Source organism: Necator americanus, chromosome IV (assembly GCF_031761385.1).
Source record: "Necator americanus strain Aroian chromosome IV, whole genome shotgun sequence".
Lineage (NCBI taxonomy): Eukaryota > Metazoa > Nematoda > Chromadorea > Rhabditida > Ancylostomatidae > Necator > Necator americanus.
Genome location: NC_087374.1, coordinates 6,898,751 through 6,918,089, shown reverse-complemented (window position 1 = coordinate 6,918,089; position 19,339 = coordinate 6,898,751). Strand labels below are relative to the sequence as shown.

Below are 19,339 nucleotides of genomic sequence, written 5' to 3'. Positions count from 1 at the left end.
AAAGATACAGTGTAATCTTTCTGCACTACCTCATTTTCCTCACTGTAGGTGACGATTTTCATTTGACCCATGAACGTAGAAAAGAAGTGGAATTGCTATCCTTATGATGTCTCAAGTAATTGAATTATGAAGTTCATAATAAATTTTGCATCGGTATTATCCAAAAATAATCGTTCTTTGACGTACTTTTGAATTTAAACTGGTAATAAATTTTATTTCACATTTATTTCGCATGTATTTTCGTGCACGTGTAACGGGAATTCAGTTTGGAAGTGATTTAAGAGAATGAGGATGCAATACCTGATTACTGCACTGTCTTTATCGGAGAACAATGAAATCGACATCATGAACGGGTATCAAGACCACGAGTCATTGGAAGTTTTATTGTTGATCCTATGATCTTGACAGAAGAAAAAAGATCCACGATAATGAAGAAAGAAAAACTTATCCAGTGAAAAAGACGCTGCACATAAATCCAGCAGACCTCGGAGGACCCTCGCTGTGTGGTGTAATAATTTCCAAGAAATACTATTCTGTAGTGAGTTCCTTGTTTCTGACGGAACTCTCACTGGAGTGGGCTAGCCTGTTTATACATAATATAAATAGTTTATTTAGTAAACAACAAAAAAGCCAACTGTTTGCAGTTTGAAATAACCGTCATTATTGTAGCAAACAGGAAAAAGATTAGAATGCTTTCTTCCACAGAACTGTAGGAACTGTTTTGAACGATGAGTTCCTATGGAGATCTGGAGGATCAACAGAACAAGGTTCTTCTATGATTCTACCGGATATTGTCCAGTAAGAGATGGATGCGTAGGTGGCATAAATTCACGAACATTTTCTTCTTCGAACTCCTCGTTAGTAAGAAGATAGTTATTAAGAACAGAAATAACTTGAGAATTTAATAGCTGGAAACGTCTTATCCGGTCAACCATTCGAGCCAGGCGCTGAAAGAAATCAGGATCAGGAAATAGACACAGGGTTTGTTGTAACGAAGTGAAAAAATTACAACTCCATTGACGGTGTCATCTTTGCCATCGAGTCTTTGTATTCGATGAAGATGGTAACAGAAATCGAGAAGTTCAAAACGTCGTTGCTGTCCCAATAAGCAAATGATCGACATTCCAGCCCATTGTAAAGAGTCGCCGAAAAGTTCCCTGAAACAAAAAGGGCGAAACTGTGAAGAGGTAGTTGAAGTTAACATGATAATGTGTCAGACTAATTGAAAAGTCCCACTATTCAAAGAGTATGCGTAGATGAAGAAGCAGAAAGACTACAAACACTTCTTGTAATTATAATGGTATATTTCCTAAAAGTTATTTTTACAGAGTGAAGATGACACGTTTACTGTGACGCATTTTCTCTGGTTGGCACAAAATCAGCTCTTTTCTGTTCCTTCCCAAAGTCGAACACGCACATTGCGCCCGTCAGAGCAAGGAAAAATGGCAGCGCGTATAGGGAAGACTGGAAGGATCGCTGTCCACTGATGAAGCGGCACAAGAAGAAAGTTTTAGCAAACGATGTATCCGCTTCGCATGCGGGGTCCGCACCGAATCGTCTCTGTGGGAAGCATCAAAATCGCATCGTGGATAAAAACAGGCTGAACACAACTGAATAGTAGAGTGGTGGGTCTAACACTGCTATTTATTTCAGCTTACAAGGTAGTCAATTGACACAGAAAAGTCTATTTCATATACAACCGTTCGTTCTTCGGTTTAAAAAGTGGTAGATCAGAACTTATCCAATGGGCTCGTTTGTTCGCAGACTGCTAACACACTCTTCTCCATAGGTGCGACAGAGAGGAACTGGACCCCTCCTCACGTGAAGGGGTCTAGCTCATGGGCTGCAGCCCAATAGATGAGGATCCCTTCGCCAACCGTCCAAAAGTGAAGGGGATTCTTTTGAAAACCATCCAAAATTGAAGGGGGTCAGAGCGCCGGCTCCGACTATCTCATCTATGCATCCCTCGCAACCCTCTGAAACTCCCAGGTGAATTGTTAGCGTAGCTTTGCGTCTTCTACTCAGCTTCACATCTTAGGAACTAGAAGGACTCAATAACTTCTAGCATCCGCACCCTACCAGTGCTGCGCCTGGTGAACAGCCAATTTCAAAATCGATGAGTTTGGTTCCCAGTTCGGCAACTTCAAAAAACTAAAAAGAACCAACTTACTCTACTAGACGTTCATCTTCAGTAAGACGGGGATGGCAAATGAAAAACTGAAGAGCTGACCAAACACGATGGAATTCAACGCATTCGTCGATCCACATCACACCATTTGGTGGATAGCCACCAGTCCAAAGCTGAAGAAAAGGGTACATATTATTTTACAAAATAAAGGACGTACTTCACACTGTAATTGTCATATGAACTTGTACATACTATATAAAAATAACTATATACTATATAACTATACTATATAAAAATGTGGAGGAAAGAAACGGAAATTAACCAACCGGATCATCACCGATTATTTGACGAATTCTCCTCAAAAACATGTCAAAGATGTTCAATCCACAGCAAAGGCGTTCTTTTGTCATAAGTTCTGCTTCACGAGAGATTGCGATTTGCTGCAAAATAAATCAAATCAATGAATATGTATGTATATGTATTTTTGGGGGGGGGGGGGGAGTTTTTTTTTCCCCCCATTTCGGGGGGGGGGGGGGGGGTTTGAACCCCACCGCAGCCCCCCCCCCCCCTTTGTATACATATAGTTTATTATATATAATACCATTTCCATATATCATATGGAAATGACGTTATATACAATTCACTCGCGCCCTATTTTTTTCCCCGAAGTACTACACTCGTCACCGTCGCAACAGTAAAATGAGAGAAGTGTAGAGAATACCTTATCATCACCGAGCTTTTCGACAACGTTCGTCAGTTGAATTCGAGAATATTTTTCTTCAAGTTTAACCAGTTGTTTCTCTTGCTCCGCAACATCTGTAATGAATAACCAAGTAGAATAATTCTTAGACAATCCGTTCAATCTAAGCAATTGGATTGTTGTTTCAAATAGTTTCCAAACAGTCCATGATGACATGGATGTCCATTGCAAGAAATGGAAAATGCTAAACCTGGAACCTCTTGGCATTTGCACAAAATGAAGACTTACTTTCTGTTCTTAGTAAAAGAACAATTAGAATATTGTCCTGAAATGAAATAACTCAATTCATAGACGCCCGATTTTCTCCCCCAACAGCAGAGTTTTCGTTGAAGATCTTTATTCAGCTATCACATGGAGTTTCCTCATTAAGACGAAATCACTTTTACAATTGCCTAATAAATTTTCTTCCTAGTGGGAATTCACTACTGCAGCAGAATGGAAAAACAAAAACAAGCTCTACTCCACAAAATGAAGTGAAAAAAGTGCAAAATGATTGCTGAATTCTTGCTCGAGACTGCAAAGTAAAAACGCTATTCCAAACTAGAAGAGATTTTCGAGAAGTTCATGCCCTACAACACTTCCAGCATAATTCCCCAGAACGGCATTGTTACGCAAAACTGTGCGTTTTTTGTGTTCATAATCATGAAGAAAAATTCCACTCGAAATTTCAGGGTACCAGATGTGGAATAATGAAAAAGAAAGACAATGGGAGAAAACAAACTTTTTGCCGGTGGTTTTGGAATGACATTTGTGAATGCGGCAGCTGCAAGGAGATCCTGCACCTCCTCTTGTGCCATACCTAGTTCAAGTTGTTCGCAGAACAATATGATGTTGCCCAACTCTCGAAGATCCTTTAAATGTGTGGAATGGGTGCAGGCTTCAACAAGTGGTCATAATATATGCACATGATTAAAATATGACAAATATCCCCTCTATTCTATCAGTACTTACGTCCCAAAAAAATTTCATACATTACAGCTCACAACACCTCTCAAAAAAGATTTTAAAGCAATCATCATCAAGAATATAAATCATATAGAGAGGTACCTGGCAGAATTCTCCTTTCAACTCACTGTACTTGCCCACTCCTTCGAGATGATGGAAGTAGTACTGGAGAACTCCTGAAGAGAGTGATGAAAGTGTAACGATCACATCCTTGCAAGAACTCCCGATAAAAAGGGGATTTTGATAGGGGTACAATCGGATGTGATTTAATCACAGGCGAAACGCGATGAATGGTGAAAAGATCTAACAACGTTGGAGTTAGACTGTTGCTGAAATTCTTTAACGATTCTTATGTATTGTTACGTATACGGAGTTCAATGGAACAACAACACTTTCGTAAGCACCGTCCCTCTTTAAGATATACTGAAGCTTGGCGTAAAAACATTAAGGTGCGACAACGACTAAAAGTAGAAGCTGGACCGCTAGTGAAGCATAGGCAGCGTTCTAGCACATTCTCTGGTTCTGTACACAATTTTGACTTCGTCCTCAATCTCGTCGTTGTATGAGGCCGGATTTGAACGTTTTGTCATTATTAGAATGCTTTCACCATTATTAATTGGAAGAGAAGTCCAAGAGAGTACGGATGCTTTCTTTTAATGCCTTCACCTCTGGAACTCACTTATGAAGTTCTTCTACTGTGAATAAACAAACCGATCATTCTCATTGTAATAATTCGATCAAGTTGTTTTTACCTGGACTACCGTAATCACTTCTGGGTAGTTTGCATAGCTTCGGCATCACTGAGTACATTGCTCTTAGATGTCGTTTCAATTTTTCAGTGATTAATATGCGTGACATCTTCAACAGCTCCTCAAGAATAACAGAAATACCTAGAAATCAACAATTCTGTAAAGTGAATCGATTCAAAAATGTGAAAAATTGAGTGCCACCTTGATACTGGAGTAGTCGTGCAATCGCCTTTAGGTGAGGAATACCAATGAAACGAGCGTATGAATAAAAAATATTAGCGAATGCAGCATTCAAAGACTTTGAGCCCCACAGGTAAACAAAAGAAACTTGTGGCTTTCTCTCTCGTGCTGGAGTTTTCCGAAATACTTCCTAAAATTGCCTCGATCGAGTAAGAACTAAAGAAGATGCCTGGAGACGACCTACCTTCGCACGCACAAAACGATGGGTGGATCCATTGTAGATAAAATTCGGAACAAAATCATAATTAAGTTCCCAAAAGACATGCAACGTGATACGACCATGTGGTGCTGATACATTATGATTAGCCTTTAAAAAAAGATGTTTAGACTTGAAGATACGTTCCCAGACTTTAATGATTCAGAAATCGACAGATTTTGGAACACAATAGTCGGAATCGTAAGATCATAGGTAGACCGGTAGCGGTTGCGCAAGAGATGAAATCACCACTATACCGCTCTTCGAGTAGTTATAATTTAAAAGGTATCAGTGGTTGTAGTTTTTATGCCACTACGAATTAGAACTGCCGCCTTAAAGTAGTCATTTTCTCGCACAAGGTCAGATATTCCACGCAGTCTGCTGCAAAGACGTGAACGTATGAGTGTTTACGTTCGGGTTGTCGAGAAATGCAACATAAACAAACAACTGTGGCAAGAATACAAAATTGGTGCAGTTCTCCATAAAGTAAGAGTTCTCTACAAAATAATCTACAGGAAAAAAGAGCGAAAGAGACTGCACCAAGTTAAGGAGAACGAGAAGCATAAGGTTGTTATTAAAATCTTGCTTCAAACTGGAAGGAGGAGATAAACAACGCTTAAATCATGAAAAGCAGTGGTGTACCCTTGTGAAAAAAGCCACAACGAAAAAAAACAAGGGAATATCCGAAATGCAAATTTAAAAAATCAGAAAACCCAAAAAAAAAAAAGAATTCATTGCAGTTGGAAGTACTAGGAATCTTTCCAAGTTGAAGTTGGTTGCATCCCTATGTAAAAGACAGCACATACAAAAACTATGCTTCCTAGATATTTTGTTAAAAAAAATCACGCCAAAACAGTGCACTGCAACCGCACCGTTGTGCACACAGAAACGGAACCTGTCTCCATCATCATTGTCCAAGTAAATTAACATTATCTTCACGCATTATCTTCACGTGGAACATTCATTACCATTTATCCAGATGAATAAACCCGCTACAGCATCGAAAAAATGTGTCTGGGTTGGGTACATTGCTAACCAGTAGAAAATTAAATCCATTTCATAGCACAAAAACAAGATAATTCACTGTTTGTTTGTCTAAATGTTTGTCCAACAGACGGTCAGATCCTGTCAGGTATCAATTCGGATCAGCAAATGGACTAAGTAACAATGGATGGTGCGGCTGGGGAAATGAACCACCAATGGTTTCGATTTCTATGCCATTTATCCTCTCAGTGACAACTATATCAGACATAGGCTCTGGTGAACGACTGGTAAAATCGTCCACCAGTGCTAAATAGAAGTATTTTCTAAATGTCGGCGAGTGAATCGTGGTTACAAAATTGTTTTAATATTGATAATCACTCAGGAATCTGTAGGTATTCAAATCTGACATACATCTGAAAACGGATGCAACACCGGTAAATTTGAGAGACTCCAAAAAAACCTTCTCGCAACGTATACTAAGAATGAGTGGCACTATGATCTTTTATTACGCAAGGTAACCTACCTCAAGCAAAAGATCGTTGAAGTCCGCCACAGAAAAAAGCCTTTCTCGTAATAAGGAGTGGCACAGCCGATTCGTCTCAATAAGGAAATCTAATTCCTGAATGTATGAACGTTTATACTGAAACATAATATGGTGTGTGTTGTAATAATAAGTATAAGAGGAGCAACAAGGCCCTCAACGTGACACTGTTGCGTAAGAAGGCGCGCGGTGGAGCTGGCGGTGGCAATCGAGGTGGGACCTTAACCACCTTCCCTTTACATTCCAGGTGGAAGTAGCGATGGTCCTACTCCGATCCCAACAGGGTGGCTCCACCGCTTCGAGCGCAAGTGCATCAGGCTTCAGGTCATTTTGCCCCGAAACTATAACAACAGCCCACATCCACAAGTGCATACTTCGTGAGTATAGAAAAAATGATAGGTAGAATAGGACGAACCACTATACTCGAAAGCTCTGCACTTTCAAACATCCAGATTGCTGTGTCAAGTGCTTTTAGAAGTGCTATGTTGATCCGCTGAGATATTAACCGGTTAAGATCAATGGAACGGCCGAGCAACTGCAACGCACAATTTCGTTTGAACATAACTCATTTTAACTCATAATGACACCTGCACATGTCTCTGTCTCAACACTCCATCAAAACGACCAGCCGGTGGTGTTCTTATTGTGACTCCAGCACGCTGACAATCAAGTTTAAATCGTTTGTCGAGCATCATACTGCAAAGAATCTTACAATCCAAGAATACAGACAAGTGACAATAGAGGTATAAAATAAATACCATGACGCTAGCTGCTTGAAGTGTGTGAAGACCATATCGGAGAGCTTATAAATGAATTGGTCGAAGCACAAATTCACTTCAGCCTCCACCTGCAGTTTGTTCTTTGAATATAAAAAAAAACAGTAGGTCTTTACTTTCCTAAAGTCTTTACTCGCATACCTCATCAAAGAGAAACCGTTTCCTAAAATTGAAAAGACTGTAGTTGGCAGCGTCATTGTACAAATCCAGCTGGTATAATGCTCCCTCAACCAAGGACGAATCAGGATTTGTCAGTATATGGTCAGTCAAAATCCATGGGATGGACATCTCAATGGGGAACTTAAAAACAATTCTAAGCCACCAGTTTAAATGCAGCTGTTAACACTTATAATAATAGCAAAATGTGGTTTAGAAATATTTCTGAAGAAAAAGAAAATTAGTTCAATGTTGAAAACGGAAGTACAATAGACGCACTTGAATGCGCTGTCCCATTGTCATTTCTAGGTAGAACTCTCTGAACCAGAGCTGGCTTAGCTCAGCAGCCTCTGCTAACGAGTCCGAGAGACGAAACAAAGCAGGCCAATGAGTTGATTTTCTGAGATAAAACAGATGAGTTCAGCACCAGCACATTCAACAAAATAGAGGCAATCTACGACGTATTGTACAAAGTTATTTTTCTACAATAATAAACGTATCGCGGGTTGGATGGAAATACCTTAGAAAAATAGAAATCCTTTCAATGGTCTTAGCGTCGAGCTCTTTACGTAGCACTCTCTTACCGCCGCTGGCTCTTTCAGATATCAACGACTCCAGCTGTGTCCTCGCCATGTAAAGCTGCAAAAAATATTTGATGCAACTTCTAAGCAACTGCTTCGATGCTGTTATAGACACTTTCTTCTCGCCACTATAGAGACAAACAGGTTGGTGAAAATAAAAATTCTTCAAGTACCTGTGTACTGCTTGGAGCAGGAGGAGAAGCTCTTCGAGCAATCCGCAAGTCGCTGCTCGAACTAGTCGTAGAGTCCTTACCCTGACGCTTCTTAGGTTTTTCAACTGAAGGACGTGAATCCGAAGTTGACGAATACGTATCAACGCAAGTATCGCGCACCGATTGCAGAATGCTTAAAGTGTATTAATCTGCTATCTTTCATAAGTCTGGTGGTATCTAAGGGACGTGTTCAAAAGTAATTGAAAAGTTATAGAGCCTTCTACTTCTCATTCTGATTTTTTTCAATATGTTTCTGAAATACATCTTCACCTTTTGAAAACTTGTAGTAGAACATTAGCAACTTAAATACCTCCATATCGGACAAAAAAAAAGAGGATTTCTAACCTGATTCTCCGACCATTGAAACACCTTTCACTGCCTTGGTTAAGATAATATTCATGTTTATAGAGCGACAAGGTTACCTTAACTACTATCTCTCTAACAGTCAAAAATTATCTATATTTAAAGCATTGAGATGAAGAATAAGTAGTAATAGTTTTCTACAAAGTGAAATATGTAAATGGAAATGAAAAGTATTCCCAAAACATCATACATCATTCAAGGAAGAATTTTTCACTTTAGAAGACAGTATTTTCCTGATTTTTTCAGTTTTATTCATTCCTGTTAGATGAGATCATTAAACTAGAGTCTAAAGTGGACAAAAGTATTTTGGACCTCTTTTGTTGTCGTTTTTTTTTCATTTAATCGAAATGGCGCAACTGAAACTGAGATTTCTGCTGTTTATGGATTCCTCGAGATCGGCTAGGACTAGATTCCGCCTTTTAAAAAAAGAACAATAATAAAACGAAGATGGTATAACTCCTGACTATCGATTCTCACATACACATATAATCCCATCAAAATCTTTGCATTATATTCTCGAGAGCGGCGCTGAATACCTTGAAGAAAATACCACTACCTCTCGAATTAAAATACCTTGCTCTTCCTTTCGCGCTAATGCTGATGTTATCATAAAAAGCGAGATTTTGCCCGTGAAGTTGTTATATATACCACGCGGGATTTTATCTGCCTAGCGAGGACATCTTAGCTACGCAAAGCTTTTATTACCGCATTTGTCCCAATTAACGCAACACTTCTATTGAAGTGGAAGAAAATGAGAGATGATAGCACTTCCAATCAATATTGCCGTTTCTCTCTTCATTGTCTAAACAACAGATCATTCCACCTCTTCACCCGATTCATCAGTTTCAGTAGTCCTATCATCCCACTTAAAACAATATAAGGAGAGATAGATGCTAGAAACATGCTTAATTGGATCCCATACTACTCAGTTATTTTTCTACTTAACCCTAATTCACGATAGTCATTCGCATACATGTAGGATATTTCTGATTCGCTGTGGAAGCAAAGATGCTTACCTTGCAAGAAGGTCCTTCTTGCTTTTCACTGCTTTTTGGATCGGTTCGTTGAAAGCATGTTGAACAAATCCTTGCAATTCAGCGTATATATGGCGCCTGGAAATGAGGGACTAGAAAGAAATGAAACATACATGAGTCAAACATTAGTAACAAACAATCAAAAGCAAAGATACCAGTTAAAACAAAAATCGCAATACCTTATTGCGTTGGAAAGTGAAGACTCAATACGTCCTAACAACGACTGCAAGCCTTTTATCATCGAAATTGTTTGAATGAGAGCTGTTTTCTCAGCGGGTGAATAGTTGTACCTAAACCGATGCTACTAAAGTCAGGCAGTTGCAGAACAGCCAATGTTTCCACAATGCAAGCTACTCGTAAGAATCATACTTTCAACAATTTGCAACCATACCTCGTAGCTCTCTCATACTCTTCAGCACTCTCTGGGCAATCTTTATTGTCCCTGCTATTTGTTGGATGAAGCAGTTTCCAGCTAATAGTTTCAACCACGTCTGCCGTCCACTGACAGAGTAGCTGCATTCCACTGAGTGCTAATGAGGTCAGTTCGCGGTTTTCCGAGTCTGAGTTTAGAGCTACTCGATCGCTAATGGCAACCTAAAACGAGGATCATCTCAAATTGATCGAAAAATGTGGGTTTTAACAAGAAGGTGGAGTAGCATAAAGTCAGGATCATCTTTATTATTAGATTGCAATTTCACTGCTTCATTTATATCATTCGGGGGTACTCGTACAGCTTTTGCGAACGTCTCTTTCCAAATGCTGCCCAGCGCACCCACTTTTGCATTTTCTTACGGATTGTGAAAGACAGGAGATGAGAAACACCAACGAGGTAACCCTGACCACCTCTATGTCGGTCCTTGTTGAACTTCACAGTCAAAGCTCATAGAAAACCTAACGAGTGAAGTGGTTGCATCGTCGCTGGTTTTGTGAGAATAAATAGCACAACAGAAACGTTACATTTTGCGCAGAATTTACACATAGAATTGTAAAAGCTAACATGCGTTATATTCTGTTCCACAACCTAAGTGCAACATATATCATCCTGTATCCTGTATATCAAACATCACAAAGCATTATCTCCAAATATGCAGCCTCCACTTCATCTCGAAAAGCTTCTGGGTTCAAATTTCAAAAAATGTTCTAAGAAAAAGTGAAACGAAAAAAAAGCAAAGAAACAAATGAACTGACATTGTTGTTTAATTTCGCAAGCTGAGTGACGTAAGACTCATGATCAGCACGAGTTATCTTCATTTTCTCAACTATGTTCACATGACATTTGTCACCTGCAAAAAAAAGCGGTACTATAAACACAATTGGCATCACAAACACTATTCAAATAAATCCAGCTAATTACCCTCTTTATCGCTTAGCGTCCATTTACTTGATTCGTAGTACTGCGATCTCCTCACGAACGAAAACGGTTGTATTTGCATGTCCCCATAAAGTGGGACAACTTCCAACGACTGCACAACGGAAAAAATGAGAGTTATGACGGAACGAATAATCGTTACAAATTGATGAATGATGATATTTGAAAGAAATGCTTGAAAATCTAATCACATGCATGAACTAGTGTCAAATATGGGCATATGTGAAGCTGCGTTAAAGAGAAGAAGTGAAAGTTCTTAGAAATCCTACACCTTAATATATTCACAGCATGTTTGTTTCAAGTTATGTGTTTGGTTAGCTCCTCTACCGTCTATGATAAAATTTTCTTTTTTTTAGTTTTGTTCGCTTCAACTTCACTTCTGATCAGACTTCTACAGCAAGCATTGTGAAAAGATTCTACTCTCAAGAAGCACTAACAGTAGGGAAGCAAAATCAACGTACTTTAAAAATCTTATCTAGACGGCTTATGCTTAGACGTTTCTTCTGATCCATCTTCGCTACGTTGGCAGCATCTCCATCCATGAGAAACAGAGAAAAAGCAATCACCTTGTAATTACTTCCATTATCACAGTGAAACAAAGCCAATTAATTTCCTATGGAGAACAAATTACTTTGACGAACATATGCCGCTCTGACGGTGTAAGATACAAGTGATTTTCGAACATGTGAGCACATATATTGATAACATCGGCTAGGAGTTCCTCATATGCTTCAATCTAAAAGTTAATTACTTTGAATTCTTGACAAACAAAAATTTGAAAATCAATGAACACTTTAGTCCAAACCCCTACCTTCACCATCCTCGCCCTTAAGTCATCCTTAATTTTGTTTTGGGTAGCTAGAAACATGCTTAAGTTTTGCATATCATGGATGGTTTGGGTGTCAGACATGACTTGGAGAAATTGTGCAGATCTGAACGAAATGATGCAAATATGACATTAAATTGCTCTCACGAACGTTCAGAAAAAAAATCCCATAAGAAAAGGAACAACCTTCGGAAAGTGGAGAAGTCGTTCTTAATAGATGCTTTCATATTTTTCAACTCATCGAGAACTGCGAACATGTTCAAAAAGCGTCCTAATGTAAGAAGGTAAGCTTCAGAGACGAAATCCTAAACATATTCACTGAGCGTTAGAAGTTAACGAGAGAATTTTGCAATTCACCTACCTTCCGCTTTTCTGTATGACAAAGCCGCCGAACTTCTTCACAGAATCGCGAAATTGCATCATTCTAAAAACGAAATAGTCAACAACAAAAACGAAAATCCCGAATATTTCACTTCAAAGCGACAAAACCAGATTCTTTTGGCAGACAAAAGAAAACATGTAGACGTAGACCAGAAAACTCATAGTTTCACTAACCGTGAACAGCATAAACTGTTGAAGTTTGTCAACTTCAGGTCTCAAAACTTCCACGACTTTCATATTAATTTCGACACGATTTGGCTGATCATTTGATTTCACCTGAAAAACAAATATAGATGAAATAACGCCAATACAGAATCATTCAAGATTTAGTACCGTAGGCACAGCACGAGAGCAGCATCTCCATGTGTAAAGGTTCGCCGCATGCTGCAGACCTTCGACTAGGAGGTCGTTCTGGAAGTGCAAATTTGCATAGAACATATAGTATTATAATTACAGCAATGTACAACTCTTTCAATGTTTGGAATGCTAAAGAGAAAACTACAACAGAAACTAGTGTAAAACTTATAATTATTTTTGGGGGAAAATGCAGTTGGGGGAATGAAGGCACTCAACTGCGCTCTTATTTCTGGGATCTTTATCTTCCTTTTTTGGTTTACATATCATAGATCCTCTAAGACTAATGCTTATGTCTTAGGGACCCGACTGATTTAGTTATTTAGTTCCAGAAATAAGAGCGCAAATGAGGGCACCTCCCAAATACATTTCACCCTCCTTAATCCCCAACTACATCTTAGACCATTTTTTCTTTTCCCACTAGTTTCAAATGCTTCTTTGCAATTTACTTATTTTCAAGCCGTTTCACTGGCTTTTTATAACCGTATTCATTCGTCCACAGACTATTCTTTTGTTAACAGTACTATTAGGGAAACATTTCTTTGGTCGCCATTGATGACTAAGAACCGTCCGCTGTGCTCTCTAACGTTTTACGCCAGGAAGTCAAGTAGCATCCATTATGCACTTCACTCCTACTCTTAAATTCAGGGAAAAAAAACAACAAATTCAAAGACAAATCTATTATAATATACTCACAAAAGAAACTCACAAAAAGAGCGTGACGAGTTGCCTCCTCAATGTATTTAGAAACACCTGTCACATACGCATTTCTGTCCTCGAAGTTGGTGTCAAAGTTTGTCCTAGAAGATGGATGATTGCGGGATAACGATGAATAAAGTAAAGAGAAAACTGTAACCTGCACAGTAAGGGAAGGGGATGAGCCTCGATAGCTGGTTGATCATCCGGTAATATTAAATCCTCCAGTAACTGAAAACTTACTCCTTTTTAATTGGAGAATAAAAAATGTTACATACAACCCACCTCTACATTTCCTAGAGCATCCTTTAACGTAACAGTTTCGGACATTCATCCACACTAGTGACGCGATCCTGGCGTCTGCTCGTTGTGACACATGCGTGATTATTACCGTGCTCTGATTGGCTACTGCTGCGCCACTTTGAATTTACGAACGAAATAAATCCAATTTTTGCAATCCTATTCGTGTTTTTATGTGTAGATGTGTGGATATGTACATCAATATGTATGTACTTATGATTGGAAAAAAAATCCCGACATTTGCTATGAGGTTCTCTCTGATTTGGACTTGATATTTCCACATATTGAATGAATTATTCTTTATGTCAGGTTCAGCGCCCGTTATCTTCTCATTGTTTGCTAATACCACCCTTATATGCATTCTTCCCGGCCACAACTGATTTAATTATTAACTTCGAGAAATAAGGACGCGATTGAGTGTCCCCCTCCCCAACTACATTTTATCCGCATTCTTCTAGTCAGGAATCTATCCGCTACAGTGAGCACAACAGCGTACTTTCGCCAAAGATTTCAGTTGTGTTGTACAGGTGCTCGGTTATAATGTGGCGAAATCAAGATGGTGCATTCTGGTCAAAACGACATGAAACATGGTGCAGATGCGTAAGCGGTAGCGCCCGAAGCGGTGCAGTGGTGCGAATCAGTTAGGATCGAGTGAGGACCTCTGCTGCCACCGTTCATTGCTGCAGTTCGCGATGGTCCCACCTCGATTCTAACTGGTTCGCGCCACTGCACCGCTTTGAGCGCAACCGCTTACGCAACTGCACTGTGCTTCATGTCTTTTTGGCTTTACTATATATGCTTAGGTCAACGATCGTTCTCTTTTTCCAAGTCATGTATTCATCTTGGTATATTTCATATCTCACATGATTCACCTAAATCCATGCTTCATTTACTTCTTGATTTTCGTTCACTACATCGTTTTTCCAAATGACTGTATAGTTCCTACTGCGAATGTAAATGTACCGTTCGTATTTTGCAGAGAATGCGGAAAATTTAAGGTAGGAAAGATCTGGGTGCAAGGTAGTTGAGGGCACTCAACGGTGCTCTCTTTGGCTTGTACTTCGGCGCGCAAAAAATAACGTCCATAGCGCACAAAGGTTGCTCTTAACTGTCAAAAATCCTTTCAAATTTCTTTCAGTCTTTCCCATTTGAGAAGGCGAAAGCTCATCACTCGACTCGACAGTTTATCAGTGAAAGTGAATAGCTAAGCTAGTCGGAGTAAGCTACTAAGAGAAAAAGGGATGATAGAACCGCAAAGTATCCCATTTCTTATGAGATAACCGAACATCCTTCACAGAGGAAACACCTTTTAACCCCAAGGCCTTTTTCAGGGTCACAACCTTGTGGGTGCAGATCAATGTGTCAGTGGAAGTTGATGCATGAAATTCTGGAACGGAAAAGTCTTCCCGTTGAAGCAGCCGGATGTGCGGTGCCGCACTTTCGGCTCGGGGAATTGTTGGTTACTGATAACCATATTTCGCTGGCGGCTCCCGCAGTGGGCTGTCACAAAAAACCACAGTTCCGGAACTCATGTGTGCTAGGTGTTTTCAGTGTTCAGTTCAGTGGATTTTTTAGTCACGAAGTATGCCTCAAACTTAGGTAATTAAATTTTATTGAAACAAAAGAGATAAAGTAGAAACGAACATAAACACGTAAAATACATAAGTAAATAAAGAGTAATAGCGAAGATAAGGCAGCTCATGAAAATCGAGTGTAATGTGGAATGGGCTGCTACAATGCTTGGAGACTCGATGTACGAGAATGCTCTGAATGAGGATTAAACCTCTTTGGGGTAAAATCTAGGTGGGGATGGGGGACTCACTGACGCCCTTATTTCTCGACACACTAACTTACTTTTTTTCTCTTAATAATTTGGTTTACATGTCATAGATTCTCTAAGACTAAAGGTTAGGCCTTAGAGCCCCGACTGATTCGATTATTTACTTCGAGAAATAAGGGCGCCACTGAGTGCCCCTCTCAACTACATTTCACCTTACTCTTTGTCCAGCAAATGTGCCAACTGCGCGAGAATGCTACTCTCACAGATTGTTTTTTATTCGAATGCTCTTTGTCTGGACATTCTCAGAGTGCACTAGATCTTCGTTCTTTTATTTTTATGTTCTGTCTGTGACACGTTTGTGACACCAGGTCCAGATGCGACGTTGCGAGCAGCCAAAGTCTTCGTGCGCAATAAATGTTTGACTCAATTGTTTGTTCGTATGCAGCTCTTTCATATTAATTCAGTTTTCCTCTCGAAACAAGTCTTTTTCTCATTCCTTTGTGTCACCACCTAGTTATGTACCTTTTTTGGGTTATTCTTTTTCATTATTTCCGGTAGGAATGCCTCTTTTGGTGGTTACTGGACATCCATCCTGTGGGAAATCGACAATTGTTCAACGAGTCCGTGAATATTTCACCGTCGAAGGGAAGGAAGTGGTTATTATCGGCGATGATGATGATTCTCTTCTCAGCAGAGACGATTACAACAATGCCAGTAAGGTCAGTTAATGCTTCCTTTGGAACTTTTTGTCGAACTAATGTTTACCTCTTAATTCGCATTATGTTCCTAAGTTACAGTCGGGTCGAAATGACCTGACTTCGGCTACAATTGCATAGGCGATTGGGCTCGCCGTGGAACCCTCTCTAGCTTTAAATTTCCTACCACCCTCACGAATGTGAGGTGGTAGGGATTTCCGGTAGAGTATTCGTATACGGGATCGTAGATTACTGAGAGAAGGGTGATTCCGTCTATTTCTTCCTAATTAGCGTAAAAAACGGCCCGGAAGATACGGCTTGGAGCGTTGCGGCGCACTATTTTCCACGAGGAGTTCGATTGGAGCCCGCCAACCTTGTGCATGCGCCGCATCTTCCGGGCCGTTTTTTTTTATCGGAAAATACCCCCCTGGTCTATATCCGTTTAAACCAACCCACCTCTTTTTCGTTGGATACCTTTAATGAACTCTAAGCGCAGATCCCAGAAGTCGGGCGCAAGCGTCGAAGCGATTCCACCACAAGTCAGGTCGCTTTAACGCGGTTGTATGCTTAAGAAGACGATGTTGCTGAGACACTAATTTTTTAGGAAAAAGAACATCGCTCATTCCTGCGCTCTTCAGTGCAGAAGTCCTTGAATCAAAACACTGTTGTTATATGTGATGCTTTAAACTACATTAAAGGTAAGTCTTGTCAGTATTTTTATAGTTAATTGACAATAATTGAGTTATAGTATTCATTGTAGTTATAGTTTCCCGTCATTTTAGTCCCTTTTTAACTCTATTTTTTGCTTTATACAGTAGCTTTTCATTTGTAATGATGTCCCGATCAGCCTTTAGGTGTGTTGTCTTTAAAGATTCTTTAGGATATAGGTATGAATTGTTCCTCATTGCCAAGCTGTGTAAAACTACGTACGCTGTGCTTTACTGCCACGCTTCCGCTGACACGTGTGTATGGTTGAACCAGAAAAAGGAGGAGCTGCACAGGTACATAGAAATCCCCAACTTGTTTCTGTGTATTTTTTTATAGTTACTATGAACTTAAGGTATAAAGAAGATACCATTCACGAACTTATAGCCCGATACGAGAAACCCGACCAACGCAATAGATGGGACTCTCCACTGTTTGATGTTAATGTCGGAAAAAGTGAGAGGTGAATTTCAGCAGTCCTTTGTCCTAACGTACGATGAGCAACTTTTAAGCGGAATGTACAGAGAACTACAGTTTACCTGATTCTTTTAACTTACAGAAATCATACTGAAAGTGTGCCAGATGACATGAATGTAGATCTGGAGCACCCTTCACCAAAATTTGTCGAACTTCCTTTATCAGATATCTTCAAGTGGCTTTGTGAGGTTCGTTTACCATTGCAGGATTGAAATGCTCCTGAATCTCTTTGAAGGCAGCATTCTCAAAAATTGACAATGTTGGGACCTTATCTCAAATAGGTGGGGTCAAGAGTTTAGATCACGACTGTGAATGCGATCACGCTCAATTACTTACTGTCCAGAAAAACGGCGTGGGAAACTTGTTGGGTTAATTTTCTTGCGAGGCACCTAGCAACGAGTTGAATTGCATTGTGCTTGGTCGTGGTTACACTCCTGATCTCGTGATACCCTTAACCTCATCTATTCGCGAGGAGATTCCGACATAATCAATCTTTTTAGCATGTTGAATTTAAGACTTCCTTTCATTTGCATATATCTTGCAACTGATTGAAATTTTGAAAAGAACGACAAAGTTTACAAGTGCTTTCCTCTTTTCCTGGATCAAATCTGGAAACTTCGAAAGAGTTCGTCAGCGAGATTGAGCAGTAAGTATTCTTATAGAATCAGACTTCCAAGTGTACTGGATCTCCGATGTTTTTTTGCAACTACTTCCACACACGACTTTTCAAAAATATGTTAATATGTCTCACAGCCAAGAGTTATATGGTTATTTTAAGCTCCCAAACACTTTATTCCATCACTCACTGCAATCCGTACCTTCGGATATCATTCGTTACATTCCCAAATAATAATAAAAAAAAGTTTCTGGCTCTTGAAGTGATCCCGAAGATCCCTTGAGCATCCAGCTCTCTAAACTTTCGAAATACTCATGTCTATTGTAGGTCTATTGTTAATTATGTCAAAAAGTCCTTTTCTCTTCGCAAAAAAGTAATATTTTTAATTCTACTGCAATACACAGCTAGTCATAGTCAATAACGGTCACTTATTTGCTTGCAGCCTCGTCGCTGCTTCAGAAAGGGAGAGATGAGTTTCAAAAACCTCAGTACGACTAAAAGATGATCTTAGTTCCCATTCGATTCATAGCTCGCTTTGGTCATTTTACCAGCTCTTCAGGACTCCAAGGAAAAATTTCGAGAACCATGACCCTCTTAAAAGTTCTTTTCATTGGGCTTTCAGTAGCTAGCCTAATTCATTTTGGAGCATGTAGGGTTTTCACAGCAAATGGTTGAATGTTGTTGACAATTGTGGTGTTTCCATTACTGCTCTTTTCATCACAGACATTTGAATGTCCTGATCAAAAAGAAGAGCTAGTTCTTCTTGTGAAGTTTTTCGAGGAGGACTCGTTGACCAACCCAATTTATCACATCCAGATTCTGACCATTTTAACTTTATTCTGTAATCTTTTTAGCTGAGCTATGCTGAAGAACCTAATAAATTTGTGCTTAATTTCTAGGGAACAGCCCTTGTGGAGAATCAAAGTACGCAGAATCCACCACTAGCACCAATCAACTTCCTGTATGAACTTGATCGTGTTACGCAAGATGTTGTCAATGCAGTCATGGAAGGACAGCGGAATACACCTGTTGGACATTATATTGTTATCTCGGCTCATCAACCCGTCGAGAACAAGGTAACATCCAGAGGTAGAGTTCATTGATAAAAGCGATTTCCTGAAGGCCCAAATTGAAGGTGATGATAAGAAAGTACCGTACTTTGGCAGTCCTGACACGATTAAGGCGACAATTCATCAGCATGTCCAAGTCAAATCCGATCGATAGCAAGTCAAAATTGGCTTCATTATTTGTGCATTATTTAAATAGTAATCCTTAGCCGAATTTCTCTTGTTTACTGTCACCCATCAAACAATATGTTTGTTCATAATCATTTATGTATATACGTGAGAACATACATCCCTTTACAAAATGCACTATGTTGCGATAACGCTAAAAATTTTAGTATTATGACAATAAAAATTAAATTCAGGCGGATTTCCATGCCGGATTACTGAGGTCCCTAACGTATCATACAT

The 19,339-nt window shown here is 39.5% G+C and overlaps 2 protein-coding genes across 2 annotated transcripts; one reads left to right on the top strand and one right to left on the bottom strand.

Moving 5' to 3' along the window:
• Nucleotides 1-773: 773 nt before the first annotated feature.
• On the bottom strand, nucleotides 774-13,621 carry RB195_000552 (uncharacterized protein; the record flags this gene model as incomplete). Its single annotated transcript, XM_064196964.1, has 33 exons — nucleotides 774-947; nucleotides 1,010-1,157; nucleotides 2,171-2,301; nucleotides 2,455-2,568; nucleotides 2,850-2,944; nucleotides 3,610-3,739; nucleotides 3,936-4,009; nucleotides 4,586-4,723; nucleotides 4,784-4,952; nucleotides 5,007-5,129; nucleotides 6,526-6,621; nucleotides 6,959-7,078; nucleotides 7,131-7,239; nucleotides 7,302-7,390; nucleotides 7,461-7,619; nucleotides 7,755-7,875; nucleotides 7,996-8,114; nucleotides 8,230-8,401; nucleotides 9,648-9,743; nucleotides 9,845-9,955; nucleotides 10,057-10,259; nucleotides 10,854-10,948; nucleotides 11,020-11,128; nucleotides 11,496-11,600; nucleotides 11,666-11,770; nucleotides 11,846-11,966; nucleotides 12,047-12,165; nucleotides 12,222-12,284; nucleotides 12,416-12,517; nucleotides 12,575-12,652; nucleotides 13,305-13,395; nucleotides 13,452-13,522; nucleotides 13,577-13,621. The coding sequence occupies 33 exons, from the start codon at nucleotides 13,619-13,621 to the stop codon at nucleotides 774-776; spliced, it is 3,795 nt and encodes a 1,264-aa protein (XP_064052845.1).
• A 2,310-nt stretch (nucleotides 13,622-15,931) lies between these two features.
• RB195_000551 (uncharacterized protein) lies at nucleotides 15,932-19,140 on the top strand (the record flags this gene model as incomplete). The annotated part of the gene is made up of 7 exons (XM_064196963.1): nucleotides 15,932-16,090; nucleotides 16,671-16,764; nucleotides 16,947-17,067; nucleotides 17,127-17,234; nucleotides 17,331-17,436; nucleotides 18,764-18,940; nucleotides 19,000-19,140. 7 exons carry the CDS (start codon nucleotides 15,932-15,934, stop codon nucleotides 19,138-19,140), a joined length of 906 nt encoding a protein of 301 aa, XP_064052844.1.
• Between the last annotated feature and the right edge of the window lie 199 nt (nucleotides 19,141-19,339).